The sequence below is a fragment of the Rhinoraja longicauda genome, chromosome 23 (assembly GCF_053455715.1).
Source record: "Rhinoraja longicauda isolate Sanriku21f chromosome 23, sRhiLon1.1, whole genome shotgun sequence".
In the NCBI taxonomy this organism is placed as follows: Eukaryota; Metazoa; Chordata; class Chondrichthyes; order Rajiformes; family Arhynchobatidae; genus Rhinoraja; species Rhinoraja longicauda.
In genome coordinates, this window is record NC_135975.1 from 27,533,842 (window position 1) to 27,552,389 (window position 18,548).

The 18,548-nt window shown below is 45.2% G+C and overlaps 1 protein-coding gene across 1 annotated transcript; it reads left to right on the forward strand.

The window, feature by feature from the left end:
* The first annotated feature begins 5,993 nt into the window (after nt 1-5,993).
* On the forward strand, nt 5,994-18,548 carry LOC144604969 (troponin I, slow skeletal muscle-like). The gene is made up of 7 exons (XM_078419909.1): nt 5,994-6,007; nt 6,105-6,114; nt 7,191-7,232; nt 15,235-15,366; nt 17,110-17,199; nt 17,660-17,833; nt 18,444-18,548. The coding sequence occupies exons 1-7, from the start codon at nt 5,994-5,996 to the stop codon at nt 18,546-18,548; spliced, it is 567 nt and encodes a 188-aa protein (XP_078276035.1).

An 18,548-nucleotide genomic window follows, 5' to 3' on the forward strand; every position in this document is an offset into this window, starting at 1 on the left:
GGAACACATATGCATTTTCTGGTCCATTTCTTTGCACTTTCTCATCAAACCTGAATTAGACTAAAACCAGACACAAGGAATTGCAGATGCTGGAATCTTGATCAAAAAGCAGGTCACGCCGCATCACTGGGGGATATGCATCGGTGATGTTTGGGTCAGAAACCCTCTTCAGACTCTCCATGGTCCAGACCTGTCCATGATGTCAAGAGATGCTGCTTGACCCACTGAGTTACTCCAGAACTCTGTGTCTTTTTTTTGTAAACCAGCATCTGAAGTTCCTTGTGCCTCCATCTCTGGAGAGCATACTGTAGATAGACAACATTTTGGGTGAGGATCCATCTTCGGATTCAAGAACGTTTCCGACCCAAAACGTCACCTATCCATGTTCTTCAGCGATGCTGCCTGGCCACTGAGTTACTCCAGCACTTTGTGTTTCTTGGACTGATACCAATCAGCTGCACTAGGTGGTGGTCAAGTCCACAGAGTAGTGGTTGACTTTAAAAGGGAATTTAAACTCTCACGGTTGACTAATACATTTAATCTCTACTGCTGACTTAAAACCTATCTTCATGATCTTATGCAAGTTGAATCTTGTTTCAAAATGACTTATTGCATCTGACCACTGAGGACACTGAGATAATATTACATTAAATAAATATTTCGCTGAGTTGAAAATCAATAGTTGTCTGAACTTTCATTTTGTTCTGTAAGGACAAAAAGCTTAAGATTTATAATGCTGTGGCACTGTGGCGCAGCGGGTAGAGCTGCTGCCTCACAGCGCCAGAGACCCGGATTTGATCCTGACCTCCGGTGCTGTCTGTGTGTGGAGTTTGCACGTTCTCCCTGTAGATGAGAAAGTGGGATAACATAGAACTCGTGTGAACAGGTGATCAATGATCGGCATGGATGTGGTGACCCTAACACTACCCCTAACTCTAATCCATGCTGTGTCTCTTACTAAACTAAAGTAAACTAAGCTAAACTAAACTAATATGAATGAGTAACGTCACGAAACGGAGTCTGCATGTAATTGTGAATAAGCTGCTAATTATGATGAATTTAATAACTTAGTGTGTGAGTTCCTTTGTTTATTCTTTCTTCGTTGTCACAAACTAATCTCCATTTACCAGTTCAATCTTCCAAGTTCTCATCTGAAATCTTAAAATATTCTAGAACATAGAACTGTACAGCACAGGTAGAATGTTGAAACTCCACACACACAAACAGTACCCGAGGTCAGGATGGAACCTGGGCCTCTGGCGCGGTCAAGCAGTCTGCACCAGCTGTGACACTGGGCCACCCGCAAAATGTGGCCCATTTGAATCTCGTTAAACCACACACATATATCACCATACACATCTCACACTTGATGCTAAAAGGACACAACAGCAAATGTGAATTTATTATACTTGACTTTATTTTCAGAATGTTACATCCAGTTTCACGTGTAAGATAAACGCGGTTACGCACAAGATGGGAAATGTATGGAATGATTCATCGGGCTGGACCACAATTGGAATGATTCTGGTAGAGCTGCTGCCTCACATTGCCAAAGACCGGGAGTCAATCCTGAGCTCGGGTGCGGTCTGTCAGGAGTTTGCACATTCTCCCTGTTACCAGGTGAATGTTTGCACATTCTCCCTGTTACCAGGAGGTTACCTGCACCTCCTCCAACCTCATCTATTGTATCCGCTGCTCTAGATGTCAACTTCTTTACATCGGCGAAACCAAACGCAGGCTCGGCGATCGCTTAGCTCAACACCTTCGCTCAGTCCGCCTTAACCAACCTGATCTCCCGGTGGCTGAGCACATCAACTCCCCCTCCCACTCCCAGTCTGACCTTTCTGTCATGGGCCTCCTCCAGTGCCAGAGTGAGGCCTACTGGAAATTGGAGGAACAGCATCCCATATTTCGCTTGGGCAGCTTGCAGCCCAGCGGTACGAACATTGACTTCTCCAACTTTAGATCGTTCCTCTGTCCCTCTCTTCTCCTCCCCCTTCCCAGTTCTCCCTCTATCGTCCTGTCTCCACCTATATCCTTCCTTTGTCCCGCCCCCCTGACATCAGTCTGAAGAAGGGTCTCGACCCGAAACGTCACCCATTCCTTCTATCCTGAGATGCTGCCTGACCTGCTGAGTTACTCCAGCATTTTGTGAAATTCACTCCCTGTTACCATGTTGGTTTATTCCGGGTGCTCCGGTTTCCCAAAGACGTGCAGATTTGTAGGTTAGTTGCTCCCTGTAAACTGCCCCTTCTGTGTAGGGAATGGATTAGGATTGGATGGAGGTGAACATAATTGTTTAGCATGGGCTGCCAGAGACAAATGTTTGAATTCACCTTTTGTGACAAGGAAATTAAAATCACAACCACAGGATCTCCATGTACTTAATAACATTTCTTTATTTTGATCTCACGTAAATGTTTAGTTTAGTTTAGAGATTCAGCACAGAAACAGGCCCTTCAGCCCACTGAGTTCCACTGACCAGCGATCCCCGTGCACTAGCACTATCCTATACACTAAGGACAATTTACAATTTTGACCGAAGCCAATTAACCGACAACCCTGTATGTCTTTGGGGTGTGTGAGGAAACCGGAGCACCCGGAGAAAAGCCATACAGACATGGGGAGAATGTACAAACTTTGTACAGACAGCGCCCGTAGTCAGAATTAAACCCAGTTCTGTGGTGTTCTGGCAACTCTACTGCTGTGCCGCGGTGCCGTCATTATGTTGGAATAAGTACGTTCTATGTCCATTTACATTATCTCTCAGCAAAGAATATATTGAAATTGTGGATGTGGCCATCTACTCCGTGCTGCAGGCTCCCTCTTCGGCCTGTTTTGGAGTTGTTCTATTGTACTTCCCAAAGATTAATGTCATGAATAAGCGTAATGTCCATGGAATGGGATTCCTTCAGAAACAGATTCCTTCTGGGGAATGGAAAGTGGCAGCTTTAGGACGCTACTAGACCAAGTGGACCCATTGGGCCCAAACCTCTCCTGCATTGGTGCACTCCCCTCTCCCCCCCACTCCCCTCTGCCCGCTCCCTCCCTTCCTCCCTCCCTCCCTCCCTCCCCTTCCCTCCCCTCCCCTCCCCTCCCTTCCCTCCTCCCTTACCCCTCCCTCCTCCCTCCCCCCTTCCTCCCCTCCCTCCACCCTTCCCTCCCTCCCCCCCTCTGGGGAATGGAAAGTGGCAGCTTTAGGAAGCTACTAGACCAAGTGGACCCATTGGGCCCAAACCTCTCCTGCATTGGTGCACTCCCCTCTCCCCCCCCACTCCCCCCTCCCCATCCCCCTACTCCCCCCTCCCTCCTCCTCCACCCACTCCCCCCTCCCTCCCTCCCCCCTTCCCTCACCCTTTCCCTCACCCCCGACCTTCCTCCCTTTGGGGATGGAAAGTGGCAGCTTTAGGAAGCTTTTCAGTCAAATTCCAATGCGAATTTGAACCAAATTTACAGGATAAAGCACTCTGTGGCATTGTTTTTGATTCATTGGAGATGTTATATATGTATGTTTGTATATATATATATATATACATATATATAGCATCATTGGAAGGGATAGACGTTTGAACTAGTGGTTCCCAGTCTTTCCACAACTGGAACTAAAGATGCCATTAAGCTGGAAAGAGTGCAGAGAAGATTTACGTGGATATTGCCAGGATTCGAGGCCCTGAGGTGCAGGAAGATGGTGGGCAGACTCAGACTTTATTGCTTAGAGCACAGGAGCCTTCAAGTTCTGGTACTAAGCCACTCCCAGTTTCCATGCTCCAAAGAGCATGGTTTCAATTACTTCACCAGATATTGTTGCCAAAGGTAGTTAAAAAAAAAATTGTGCTTAGAAATTGGACCCAGTTAAACTGTAGATTATGCTTGAAAGCCATCTTCTGCACATGAAATCTTTCTGGTGATCATTTGCTGCAGGTACATGGGACCAGCTTAGGAGGGGCATCTTGGTCAGCATGGGCAAATCGAACCAAAGGGACTGTTTCTATGCTGTATGTCTCTACAATTTTAAATAAACAAATAAGTCATTCAAAAAAGTCGTCGGACAACCATCTTCCCAAACTCACTAGTCTCTAATAATTTTGGTAACTTCAAAATCGCCCCACGGTGGATTGTAACATTTATGTGTTGGACAACACTGCCTATAAAAGGCAGGGCTCTGAGAAATGGTGGCAGGTATTTGCAGAGGCTTGGACGACACGTGAGAAAAATCACCTCGTGCAAAGTCAGGACACCGCAATGTCAGTCATGTGCAGCTATTTTAACCAACCACTCATGGAAAGTCAAGAGTAGGAACAGCAACAATAAATGCACAAGCTGCCTTTATCACTCACTGTGTTACAATGCTTCATTAGTCTTCCCAGCACAGAGAAAGGTAAGATCTGCGCTTGTGAAGGGGATGCTGCCATTGCCATTTGTTCCATTTAACAATATTCACACCCTTTGCAAAGCCAGCTTTTTAGTTTTAACACATATATTACGACTAACACCACAACGTAAAATGCCGCAGTTTCGTTTTGAAGTTTGACGTGTAGTTTAAGTAACTGGATTGTCACAGAAAAATCACCTCGTGCAAAGTCAGGACACTGCAATGTCAGCTTTTTAGTTTTAACACATAAAGTGGAGGTAGCCCGGGCCTTGCGTGCGGTGCGTTTCCTCTGGGCCTCTGCAGTGCGTCTATCTGCCTTGATGTTATCCAGCAGGGTTCGCACGTTCCACGTGCTGAGGTTCAGCACCTTCAACTTGTTTTTTCTTATTATTTCGACCGCTGATTGGGATCGCCGCCAGCCGCGGTATGCTGGCCAAGGTGAAGTGAAGCAGGCTAAGTTTGAGGCACCTTTTCTAGCCCCTTCCTCCATGGAGGTGAGCACAACGAATCCTAAAGAGGGTTGCTCAGATACCCGGGGGCTGCCGAACTCCACTGCTGCTTCGGTCCAGTAGAGAGCGACCCTATGCCCAGGACCGCCTGTGTGCAGGTTCGTAACTACAGCTTCCAGTGTATCCACACCTGCTGCTTCGCCACTCTCCCATCGCCATAGGACTTGAGGTTGCACGGTATGGGGTTGAAGTCATGACTTGCGCTTGACTTGGATTTAAGTGAGGGGGAGTTGCGCAGATCGTCGGCCTCACTCTCTCGTCCTGGCCTATCGGGTTCCAGCAGCAAGACATAGTCGGGACGGCTGGGGACAGGTCGGGATGTAGTGGATGGTCAGAAGTGTCCCACGTATCTCACTCTGTCCTGTTTGCACTCCACGACGCTTTGCTGGGATCGTCTTTCTGCCCGTTGAACCTTCTGGTGGTTTCCTCCGCGCAATCCGCCGAACCCAGGCTTCACGTGCTGGGTAGACAAGCCCAAAAACCGCTGGACTTGCCGACTGTACATGTGGCATGCACACAAGACAGTGGAGACATCGTGGGGGCGGGGTCGTCCAACTCCCATACAAGTCCCATTTAGGACTTGCCCACTGCCCAGCTAGAGTGTAGTCATAAGGTCATGTGATAGGTGCAGAATTAGGCCATTCAGCCCATCAAGTCTACTCTGCCATTCAATCATGGCTGATCTATCTCTCCCTCCTAATCCAATTCTCCTGCCTTCTCCCCATAACACCTGACACCGTATCTTCCTGATCTTCCAACCGACCTCATTGCAGACCTTGCACTTTTTCTATGTAACTGTAATGCTGTAACTCGATAAAACTATAACCTGCACTCTGGAAGTTTTCTTAATCTGTTATACTTGTGTATAGCTTGATTGTATTAATGCATTATATGATTTGGCTGTATTGCACGCAAACATTAATAAACCATTGCCAATACCCAGTGCTTTTTTGTACATGAAGAGGTGCCTTTATGCACGATTAATAAACATACATGTCATGTGGCCAGCAAACACAACAAAGCACTGATCTGAAGCAACATGAATGGGAGATAATGCTGATGTATCTGAAAATAGTTTAACCGGCCTCTATTTTATCATTGTACAGGTCAAAATGTCAGAGGGAAAGTAAGTATTGGCTTCAATTTAAAAAAAAAAATGCCATGTGCAAATTACAAATGATATTAATGCAAAATATTTTGTTTCTTTCCCTCCCAATATACAGCGATGAACAGGTTAGTTTCAGTTTTCTTTAAATTTCTCTCTGTGAAGAATGTTTTAACCATGAAATCACATAAGCCCAGGCGATTGTAATCTACAGCTGAAAGTAATTGGATGTCTAGTTATGTGTTGGTATCTAGCATGCTAGGCCAGGGGACATCGTTACAAACAATGTATTTTCCAGAGGGATGAATGAGGAGTTTAGTTTGATAGTCAGAGAGTGGTGTACATCAGTCCTCTGACTAAAAATCAACGATCACTGACAATAGAGGCCAGCTTAAAAATCTAACGGAACTAAAAAGAAGCTTTAAAGATACTCCTCAAGATGTATCCAACATGCTCACAGAATGTCATCACACCCCATTCTGGACTTCCCCCAACATTGGGAACATTGGGAACAGAAGTCAAAATGCACTCTACCCATTCCTCTTCATTAATATTTCCTCCCAAATGTAAATGCAATGGAAGAAGGTGAACTTGTAATAATATCTTTCAATTACATATGCGATTATACCCATTTCTTCCAATAATCATCCTCCCCACCCCCCCTTTCCCCCCTCCCCTTCCACCTACATCCCTTCTTCCAGTCTCCCAATTCATGCCTCTTCTTATCTCGCAGTCTTTTGTCTTTTCAGCTCTGGCCATTGTCCACCCATCTGCCAACCAACACCCCCCCTGCCCTAACCTGTATCCACCCATCATCGCCAGGCTTTGTCCAGCCACCTCCTCTAACGTCACATATCCACGTTCTCTAGAGATGCTGCATGACCATCTGAGTTACTCCAGGACTTTGTGTTTTTTCAATTCTACTTTTAAACCTGGTTCTGCAGCATGAACGATGGAGGAAGCCTGGCAAAGAATCTGCTATTTACATAGAACATCGCCTGTATAGTGTAATTCGTAAACCCATGTGCATTGAGTCTTCCAATGAATTAACTGCAATACTTAAGAAAATGTTGAGCTCCATAGACTTGCAATATAGGGATCTGACAATTTCCCATCCTATTTACTTTTGATTTATTTACTTACAATTCCTTATTTATTTTGGTCTGAGTAAATAAGTATTCCTTTTGTTTTAAATTTATTGCAGAAAAGGGGCAAAGTCCCGATTGCACGTAAAATCCACCTTAAGGTAAGGCTTTGATCCATTGGCAGTGATTGTGCTATGAATCCATTGTTATGTCCCTTTATTCAGTCCAACAATGACGGTGGTGCAGCGGTAGAGTTACTGCCTTACAGCACCAGAGACCCAGGGTTCGATCCTGATCACTGGTGCTTGTCTGTACGGAGTTTGTACGTTCTCCCCAAGACCTGTGTGGGTTTTCTCCGAGATCGTTGGTTTCCTCCCACACTCCAAAGACGTACAGGTTTGCAGGTTAATGTGTAAAATTGTCCCAAGCCTGTGTAGCATAGTGTTAATGTGCGGGGAATCACTGGCCATTGCGTACTCCGTGGGCCTATTGCCGCGCTGTATCTCTAAACTAAACTAAACCAAATCACATTCCCAATAGCGAGAGGATTGCCTTCATAACGAGAGGGTTTCAGTATAGGGGTAAAGAGGTTCTTCTGCGATTGTATAGGGCCCTGGGAAGACCACATCTGGAGTATTGTGTACAGTTTTGGTCTCCTAATTTGAGGAAGGACATCCTTGCCATTGAGGCAGTGCAGCGTAGGTTCACGAGATTGATCCCTGGGATGGCGGGACTGTCATATGAGGAAAGATTGAAAAGACTAGGCTTGAATTTCACTGGAGTTTAGAAGGATGAGAGGGGATCTTATAGAAACATATAAAATTATTAAAGGACAAGCTAGATGCAGGAAAAATGTTCCCAACGTTGGGGGAGTCCAGAACCAGGGGCCACAGTCTTAGAATAAAGGGGAGGCCATTTAAAACTGAAGTGAGAAGGAACTTTTTGACCCAGAGAGTTGTGAATTTGTGGAATTCTCTGCCACAGTTCCACTAGCCCTTGGCAGTGGAGGCCAAATCACTGGATGAATTTAAGAGAGAGTTAGATAGAGCTCTAGGGGCTAGTGAAATCAAGGGATATGGGGAGAAGTTGGGCACAGGTTACCGATTGTAGATGATCAGCCATGATCACAATGAATGGCGGTGCTGGCTCGAAGGGCCGAATGGCCTCCTCCTGCACCTATTTTCTATGGCCTATGTTTCTAATAGGCCATTCCTCACCATTGAAGTGAACTCCTGGCATGGCAGACCTTACATCAGTCTGCTGGTACTGAATGGGCAATGTTGTCCATAACAGAAATCCAGAAGCTTTTAATTCCAGAACTTCATCATGACGCAATATCATAGCTGATGTACATGGAGATTCACTGCATTATTTCAGCTAACTGTGCAGTTGTCGAGTTGTGTGCTGTCTAGGGGTCCATTGATGGACAGAAGCAGATATTACCAAGTACAGTTTGGTCACTGTGGATGGCAAACTGATTCGAATATCAAGAGCCTTTTATTGTCATATGTCCTGAAATATTTGACATGTGTCCAGAAATAGAACAATTGAATTCTTACTTGCAGCTGCACAACAGGTTTATAAATGCAGTATTTGGTTTAGTTTAGAGATACAGCGTGGAAACAAGCCCTTCGGATCACAGAGTCCGCACCGACCCCCGTACATTAACACTACCCTACACACACTGGGGACAATTTAACATTTATACATTTATACCAAGCCAATTAACTAACAAACCTAGTGCGTCTTTGTAGTGTGGGAGGAAACCAAAGATCTCGGAGAAAACCCACGCAGGTCACGGGGAGAACTTACAAACTCTGTACAGACAAGCAACCATAGTCAGGATCAAACCCGGGTCTGGGCGCTGTAAAGTAGTAACTCTACCGCTGCGCCACCGTGCCGCCCTTACTCAATAGTGGACACAACAACCAAATGAAAATGCTCAATAAAGGGGTGGCACAGTGGCTCAGCAGTAGAGTTGCTGTCTCACAGCACCAGAGATCGGTTTCAATCCTGACTACGGGTGCTGTCTGTATGGAGTTTGCACGTTATCCCTGTGACGGCATGGGTTTTTTTCCGGATGCTGCGGTTTCCTACCACATCCCAAAGACGTGCAGGTTTGTTGCCTCTGTAAATTGCCCCACGTGTGTAGAATGCAAAACTGGAATAACATAGAATTAGTGTACGGGTGACCTTTGGTCAGCGTGGACTCGGTGGGCCGATAGGCCTGTTTTCACGCTGCAATGCTAAACTAAACTGGATGAAATAAAAATCCATTATTAACTTTGCATGCACACATTTATGCTGTGAGTGGTTCTTGCTTTCAATTTGGCACGGGTTTGTTAGTTGAGATCTCACATGTGTAACAGCTCTCTGAACTACTTCCCCATTTAAACCCATACCTCACATCACTCAACATTCTTCTGCTTCGGCCAATTTTTTGACCAGTCGTTTAACTTATCGAACTTCCTTTGCAGACTGTAGAAATGAGAAACTGCAGATGCTAACTTACAAAGAAGGCACAAAGTGTTGGAGTAACAGCGGGTCAGGCAGCATCCCTGGAGAACATAACGTTTTGGGCCGGGGTCCTTCTTCTGACTGGCTAGCCTAAATAGTGGGGGATGGGGGGGGGGGGGAGGATACAAATAGGAAATACAAGGATGGAGTTAAAGAGAAAGAGAGTATAGGAAAAGTTAAGAAAGACACCAGAATTAACCGAACAGAAAGCTCACGAAGGGCTAGGAGAGTGTGGCCAACTGAAATAGGAATCGATGTGAAAGGTGAGGTAATGAATTAAACGTATTATATATGAATGCGCAAAGTATAAGAAGTAAAGTGGATGAGCTTGAGGCTCAGTTAGAGATTGGTAGATATGACATTGTGGGGATTACAGAGATATGGCTGTAGGAGGATTGGGACGGGGAACTGAATATTCAGGGTTCTACGTCCTACAGAAAGGACAGGCAGGTGGGCAGAGGAGGTGGATAGCTCTGTTGGTGAGGGATGAAATTCAGTTCCTTGCGAGGGGTGACATTGGTACTGATGATGCAGATTCGCTGTGGATAGAGTTGTAAAAGGTAAGAAGACACTAATGGGAGTTATCTACAGGCCCCCAAAGTAAAGAGGTCCTTCTGCAGTTGTACAGGGCCCAGGTGAGATCACATCTGGAGTATTGGTCTCCTAATTTGAGGAAGGACATCCTTGCTATTGAGGCAGTGCAGCGTAGGTTCACGAGGTTAATCCCCCTGATGGCGGGACTGTCATATGAGGAAAGATTGGAAAGACTGAGCTTGTATTCACTGGAATTTAGAAGGATGAGAGGGGATCTTATAGAAACATATAAAATTATAAAAGGACTGGACAAGCTAGATGCAGGAAAAATGTTCCCAATGTTGGGAAAGTCCAGAACCAGGGGCCACAGCCTAAGAATAAAGGGGAGGCCATTTAAAATTGAGATGAGAAAAAAAAAAATCACCCAAAGAGTTGTGAATTTGTGGAATTCTCTGCCTCAGAAGGCAGTAGAGGCCAATTCACTGGATAAATTCACTGGATAAAGAGAGTTAGATAGGGCTCTCGGGGCTAGCTGAATAAGGGATATGGGGAGAAGGCAGGCACGGGTGACTGATTGTGGATGATCAGCAATGATCACAATGAATGGCGGTGCTGGCTCGAAGGGCCAAATGGCCTCCTCCTGCACCTATTTTCTATGTTTCTATGTATGTTTCTAACTCCAAACGTCACCTATCCATGTTCTCCAGAGATGCTGCCTGACCCGCTGAGTTACTCCAGCACTTTGATTCTTCTTCTCTGTAGACTCTTCCGCCCTCATCACAACTCATTGGTGAACGGCTAAACTAAACAATATTGATTATTAATAAGCAAGCCCCCAGCTCTGACCCCCTGCCAACCCGACAACTTATAGCTTAGCAACCTGAAAATGATCCCTTTATCTTGACTTTTTTTCTGATCACCTAACGAGTCCTCTATCCATAATACATTTTTCCCATTCCAATGGAGTTGTAGAGTCATCCAGCTCTCCTACCATACAGACCAACACGCTGACACTGGCCAAGTTGCCTAATGGAACCGGTCCCACCTGTCTGCCACCCCCGAATCCTTCCAAACCTTTTCCGTTCATATACCTGTCCAGTGTCTTTTAAATTGCCGCCTCCACCACTTCCTCTGGCAACTTGTTCCACGTGTACACCCACCCTCCACTTGAAAAGGTTGCCCCTCTGGTCCCCACAAAGAAGGCTCTTTGCGTAGGTTTTCTCCGAGATCTTCGATTTCCTCCCACACTCCAAAGATGTAGGTTAATTGGCTGGGCAAATGTAAAAATTGTCCCTAGTGGGTGTAGGATAGCGTTAGTGTGCGGGGATCGCTGGGCGGCGCGGACCCGGTGGGCCGAAGGGCCTGTTTCTGTGCTGTATCTCTAAATCTAAATCTAAAAAATCAATGCCGCTACTTAGAAGTTCAAGGAGATTCGGTATATCGATGAATGCTCTATAGGTGTGTGGTAGAGAGCATGTTGACTGGTTATGTCACAGCCAGGCTTAGTAACTGAAACGTGCAGGAAGGAAGATTACAAAAAGTAGTGGATACGGCCCGGTCCATCACCTTTGCCGACCTCCCCACCATCGTAGGGATCTACGGGAGGTGCTCCCTCAAAAAGGCAGCCAGCATCACCAAGATCCCACACCACCCTGGCTGGCTATGCTCTCATTTCATTTCCCTGCCATTGGGAAGAAGGTACAGGAGCCTGAAAACTGAAGCGTCCAGGTTCAGGAACAGCTTCTTCCCTACAACCAACAGGCTCTTCAACACTGCACAACACTAACCCCGGCAACTCTGATCGATGCATTGTGTCTTTGGTTGCACTATGGGCTTTGGTTTTTGCACTATTATGGTTACCTGGTATTATGGTTATTAATTTATTGTATTGTTGATTATTATACATTATCTGTGTGATTGTATTTACAGGCCTGTTATGCTGCAGTAAGAATGTCATTGTTCTGTTGCCGGTACATGTGACAATTAGACCCTCTTGACCCTTGACTCTCCTGCAGTGCAACTGAGAAGCAAACAAAGGTGCAGCATTGTAGAATATAGAACCGTCCAGCGCAGGAACAGGCCCTTGGGCCCACAATGTCCATGCCGAACATGATGCCAAGATAAACTAGTCTCCTCTGCCTGCATGTGATCCATATCCCTCCATTCCCTGCATATCCATGTGCCTATCCAGAAGCCTCTCAACCCCTACGATGGTATCTGCCTCCACCACCACCTCTGGCAACATATTCCAGGCTTTCATGGGGACATAAGACATAGGACAACATTAGGCCATTCGATCCATCGAGTCTGCTCCACCATTCTATCATGGCTGGTCTATTTTCCCCTCTCAACCTCATTCTCCTGCCTTCGTCCCGTAACCTTTGATGCACTTACTAATCAAGAACCTGTCAATCTCTGGTTTAAAATACACAATGACTTGGCCACCACTGCCATGTGTGGCAATGAATTCCACAGATTCACCACCCTCTGGCTAAATAAATGCCTTCTCACCACCACCCTCCATGTAAAAACCTTGCCCCACACATCTGCTTTAAACTTCTCCAACTTCAGATAGCTCCTCTGTCCCTCCCTTCCCCTCCTCCTTCCCAGATCTCCCTCTATCTTCCTGTCTCCACCTATATCCTTCCTTTGTCCCACCCCCGACATCAGTCTGAAGAAGGGTCTCGACCCGAAACGTCACCCATTCCTTCTCTCCCGAGATGCTGCCCGACCTGCTGAGTTACTCCAGCATTTTGTGAATAAATCTGCTTTAAACTTTGTTCCTCTCACTCTTAATGCTATTTTGACATTTCCATCCTGGGGGGGGGGGGGGGGAAGGTTCTGACTGTGCATGCTATCCATGCCTCTCAGCATCAATCAATGGCAGATATCTGAGAGGATCGCGGGAGAGCTGGGGACAGACTTTGATCCTCGGGCTCTGAGGGAGACTGGCCCTGTCGTATTTGAGGTCACGGGAAGTCACCGGGGCATTCGGACTCATTAGGACTCTTTTCCAATCATCTCACAAGGGCAGAGAATGCAGTTTTAGTGTTAGTTCTTTAAATAGCATGACTTCCGGAAAAGGAAGTCAATAAAAAGCTGGTCGCCTGGGTCAACAAGAACTGTCATTCCTCAACCAGTGAGGTTGAAAATGATGTGTGCGGCTTATTTTGGACATTGCAGACCCATCAAAGTTATCTGCTGTGGTTTTACACTGGAAAAGAGTCCTAACGCACATTCAGGAGTTCAACTTCGTGAAACGTGTTAAGACTCCTTGAAACGGTTGCAATCTTGCTCTGGAATCCAAGGAGTATGAAGAAGGGTCCCAATCCAAAATGTCATCTATCCATTCCCTCCACAGATGCTGCCTGACCCTCTGAGTTCATCCAGTATTTTATTTTTTTTGCGCAATATTGCTCCATAAGCTTAAATCCATTTTCAGCTGTGGGACACCATTTTGTTACAGTTGTGAAATGTAAATCTGGTCGGGATATCCCAATCCCACCAAGAAAATGAATATTTTTTAAAAACTGGATTAATTATCTTAAGCTTATTATGATGCTTGTAGTGGGATCTAAAAAGTGACATTTAATAAGCATTCTGAGTAAATACTCTACATAATCATGAGATGCTGCACTTTGTGAGGTTGAATGTAAGGGGAAAGCATGCAGTTAATGGCAATACCCTTAACGACATTCATATGCAGAGGGATCTTGGAGTCCAAGTTCATAGCTCATTGAAGGTGGCAGCACAAGGAGATAGGGTGGTAAAGAAGGTGTATGGTATGGTTGCCCTCAATGCCAGGGGAATTGAGCATAAGAGTCATGAAGTTATGATGCAGCTCTTGAGTTTTGGTTGGGCTGCATTTGGAGTATTGCGTGCAGTTCTGGTCGCCTCATTACAGGAAAGATGTGGAGACTTTGGAGAGGGTTCAGAGGAGGTTTACCAGAATGTTGCTTGGATGAGAGGGTTTCAGCTACAATGAGAGACTTGGATTGTTGTCAGAGGTTGAGGGGAGATGATTGAAGTATATAAAATGATGAGAGGCATTGATAGGGTAGACAGTCAGAAGCTTTCTCCCAGGGTAGAAATGTCAAATACAAGAGAATATTGCGATAAAGGGGAGAGGGGGGAAAGTTTAATGGGGATGTGCAGGGCAATTTGTTTACACAGAGGGTGATGGGGGGCCTGGAACGCATTGCTGGAGTGGTGATGGACGCAGATACAATAGTGGCATTTAAGAGGATTTTCGATAGGCACATGGATATGCAGCGTATGGAAGGATATGGAGCACATACAGGAGATGTGAACAGTATAACTTGGCATCATGTTCGGCACAAACAAGGTGGGCTGAAGGGCCCGTTTCTGTGCTGTACTGTTCCATGTTCTATAATTAAATATGCCCGTTAATTATTGGCATTGTTGATGTCAAGAGTGTTAAATTGTCATATGTACCGAAATGGAACAATGAAATTATTTCAGGTGTATAACAGGTCTGTAAACACAGCACTCAATAGATTACTCGGTAAACAGAAAAAGTTCAATGAATAAAAAATCTATATATAGTGCAAAACAAACAAAGCCCCAAGTCCCTAGAGCAACCAAGGAAGTTCGTCGTTCGAAGTTTAGTCAGTGTTCAAGAGCCTGATGGTTGTTGGGAAGAGACTAAACCTGGTGGTCACTGTATTCAGACTCCTGTACCTTGTCCGGATGGCAGGAGTGAAATGAGAGCATGGCCACAGTGGTCCTTGATGATGCTGGCTGCCTTTTTGAGGCAGCATCTTCTTAGATCCCTTCAATGGTGGGGAGGTCAGCACCTGTTATGGACCTGGCACTGTTCTCCTAAATCTCTTGATTTTAGTGCATCATTTTTTTATATACATTAATGGCTACTTTAACCCTTCAATCAACTTTGGAAACCAGTGTTAAAGGTTCCCAAGTAAGCAATGTAGATTTTCTACAGCTGACTTCCCAGTGGTGTATCAGATGAAAGAATCATTTCTCTAAAATTGGTAAGAATCCTTTGTTTTTTATCAAAAGGTTTGTAATATGAACTAGTACCAAAAGTTTAAACATTTTAAGCGTTAACGTTTCTGTGTGTTTTTATGTCAGAGTTTGATGCTTGCAAATGCAGTGAAGAAACTGGAAAAAGAAAAGAGTGAAAGAGATACCGAGAAGAATCGATTGCTTAAGGAAACTGTGCCACAACTCAACACGTCGAGCCTTTCGGTTGAGGAACTGCAAGTAAATGCAGGATTATTATTCAGTGAAAACTGCAACCAATATGAGTTTGTGAGGAGATGAATGGGTGGGACGGTTTGGGAGCTGGTCAGTCACTCTGCAACCATCCAAGAATAATCTGTGCTCAGATAATGTGGCATTTGGAAATTCCTGAATTTAGAAAATGTGGTTTTACATTTTCCAACACACATAATAGACAATAGACAATAGGTGCAGGAAGAGGCCATTCGGCCCTTTGAGCCAGCACCGCCATTCAATGTGATCATGGCTGATCATTCTCAATCAGTACCCCGTTCCTGCCTTCTCCCCATACCCCCTGACTCCGCTATCCTTAAGAGCTCTATCTAGCTCTCTCTTGAATGCATTCAGAGAATTGGCCTCCACTGCCTTCTGAGGCAGAGAATTCCACAGATTCACAACTCTCTGACTGATTCCACAGATTCACAACTCTCTGACTCACTTTAAGTTGCCTAATTTCCTGCAGTTCTGTCTAGTTCAGGTTGACATTATTTTTGTCCAAGGGGCGTATAATGAGAGAACGCCAGAAGATGACTTCCAATGTCCCATTGCCCATCGTCACCTCTCTACTGGCACAGTTGTAATCTCACCGGTGTACAGCAGAGGCTGAGGGGGTCACTGCAAACTAAGGACTGACTGAAAATAACTGCAAAGAATCACGGATAAATATATCACAGCTCTAAAAGTTTACTTTACAGACACAGAATGGAAACAGGCCCTTCAGCCCACCGAGTCCACGTTGATCATCGATCACACGTTCACAGTAGTTCTATGTTATCTCTCTTTCTCATCTTCTCCCTAAACACTTGGGGCAATTTACAGAGGCCAATTAACCTACAAACTTCAGACAGGTACGGGTGCTGTCTGTACGGAGTTTGCACGTTCTCCCTATGACCGCGTGAGTTTTCTCTAGGTGCTCCAATTTTCCTCCCACATTCCAAAGACATGCGGTTTTTGGTTAATTGGTTTCCATTTTAAAAAATGTGCCTATTGTACAGGATGGAGCCAGCGCGGACTTGGTGGGCCAAAGGGCCTGTTTCCAAGCTGTATCTGTAAACAAAACACTGATCTGCCACTCAAAACTCCTCTCACATGTATCCAACTATCACTTGCCAGGCTTTGTACAACCCCCACTTTTTTTTCCACGCTTCTCTTCCCTACTACATTCAGTATGTAAAAGGGTCTTGACCCGAAACGTCGTCTGCCCATGTTCTCCAGAGATGTTGCTGATCCCGTTGAGTTACTACAGCATTCTGTGTCCTTTCTATTATGTGCAAAGTAAGTCTCTACGTAGCAATGCATTAAAGGCCCACTTTTAAGAGAGACCAAAAATCTTCATGCATTTCTGACCCCTGCTGAGGCAATGACTCTTCATGACAAACTGAAGGTGGAAAGAGGGGGGGAGATGGGAAGACGCGACTTGTGGTGGGGTCATGTAGGAGCCATTCTAACATTGGTTTTGTAGAACAGATTATTAGGGCTTATGGGGAGAAGACAGGAGAATGGGGTTGAGAGGGAAGGATAGATCAGCCATGATTGAATTGCGTAGTAGACTTGATGAGCCGAATGGTCTAATTCTGTTCCTAGAACTTATGAACATGAAGTTGCAGTTGAAATTGCATAGGAAACAGGAAAATTATTCTTCCAAAACAATAAAAAGAGAAGATAAGTGTGGATTTTGAATGAGGCTTCTGACCTTCCTGTTCATCTTGTTTTGGGACACTGCAGAACATGTGCAAACAATTCCACCAGACGATCGACGGTGTTGACGCAGAGCGCTATGACATTGAAGTTAAAGTGTTCAAAAACAGCAAAGAGGTAAATCAGCCAGTTCCCACCCCACTGCACAGAGGGGGAGGGTCGGGAGGGAGGATGGGGTCTCTCTGTCGGTCTGCTCCTGGCCGAGATGGCCATTTGCGGGTCCAGGCAGCGGGTATTGGATGGCCGCACAGGGGTTGGCTGCCTACCCCTGGCTTACGTCCTTGCTCGAGTGTCCCTGGAGAGGGAACACACGGTGTCCAAGGGAACGCTGGAGGCCTTACGTGAACGCTGGTCACCGCGGCGGGTCAAATGTATTATTGACAAAGTTGGCGGAATTTTAATTTGATAATCGTTTTGTTTGTAAACTGCCAATACAGGCAGCTTTTGATTTGATCGCGTTACTACTTTGTAAGTTTGTTTTTGTTTTGGAATAAAGTATTTGTAAAAAAAAAACGGCAGAAAACCGGACCAGTAAATTATCGAGGGATTGGTTCATGAAATGCTCTGTTTTATTCAGATCGAGAGTTTAACTCAGAAAGTTTTAGATCTGAAAGGCAAGTTCAAACGTCCCACCCTGCGTCGGGTCAGGGTATCTGCGGATGAAATGCTGGGCGCTCTGGCAGAGACCACCTACAAAACCTCGTTGGATTTGAGGTCAAATCTAAAATCAGTGAAAAAAGAGGACGAGAAGGTACGATACTGTTGCAAGCACGTTAACGATCAATCTTTCTGGTTCATTAATCTTATTTCATTTTGTTTAATTTTCTGCTGCTAAATTGCCATCTCCATAATTGCCCTTCTAGGAAAGTAAATCATGAGGGGAATAGATAGGGTGAACGCACATATCCCATTAATGAATAAGTGTAGTTGATGGTAACGAAATAGACAGAGTGAACGCACAGTCTTTTACCCAGGAAAAGACACAAAGTGCTGAAGCAACTCAGCAGGTAATTTTACTCATGGTAAGGGAATCGGGAACCAGAGAACATAGGTTTAAGGGGAAAGATTTGATAGGAACCTGAGGGGCACCATTTTCACTCAGGGTGATGGGTATGTGGAATGTACTGCCAGAGGAGCTAATTGAGGAAGATACTATAACAGCATTTAAAAAACACTTGGACAGGTACATGATTAGGATCGGTTTAGAGGGATAGGGGGCAAACGTAGGCAGGTGTGTCTAGCGTAGTTGGGTCATCTTGGTCGGTATGGGCAAGTTGGGCCGAAGAACTTGTTTCTATTCTGCATGACTCTGTGGCTATATTGCTTATGTAATGCTCCATTTTACTCTATATTATCTGAAGGAACACAAACAGGTTGAAGTCCATGATTGGCGGAAGAACGTAGAAGCTATGTCTGGCATGGAAGGAAGGAAGAAGAAATTTGACACTGGTGCTCCACCTCAGTAA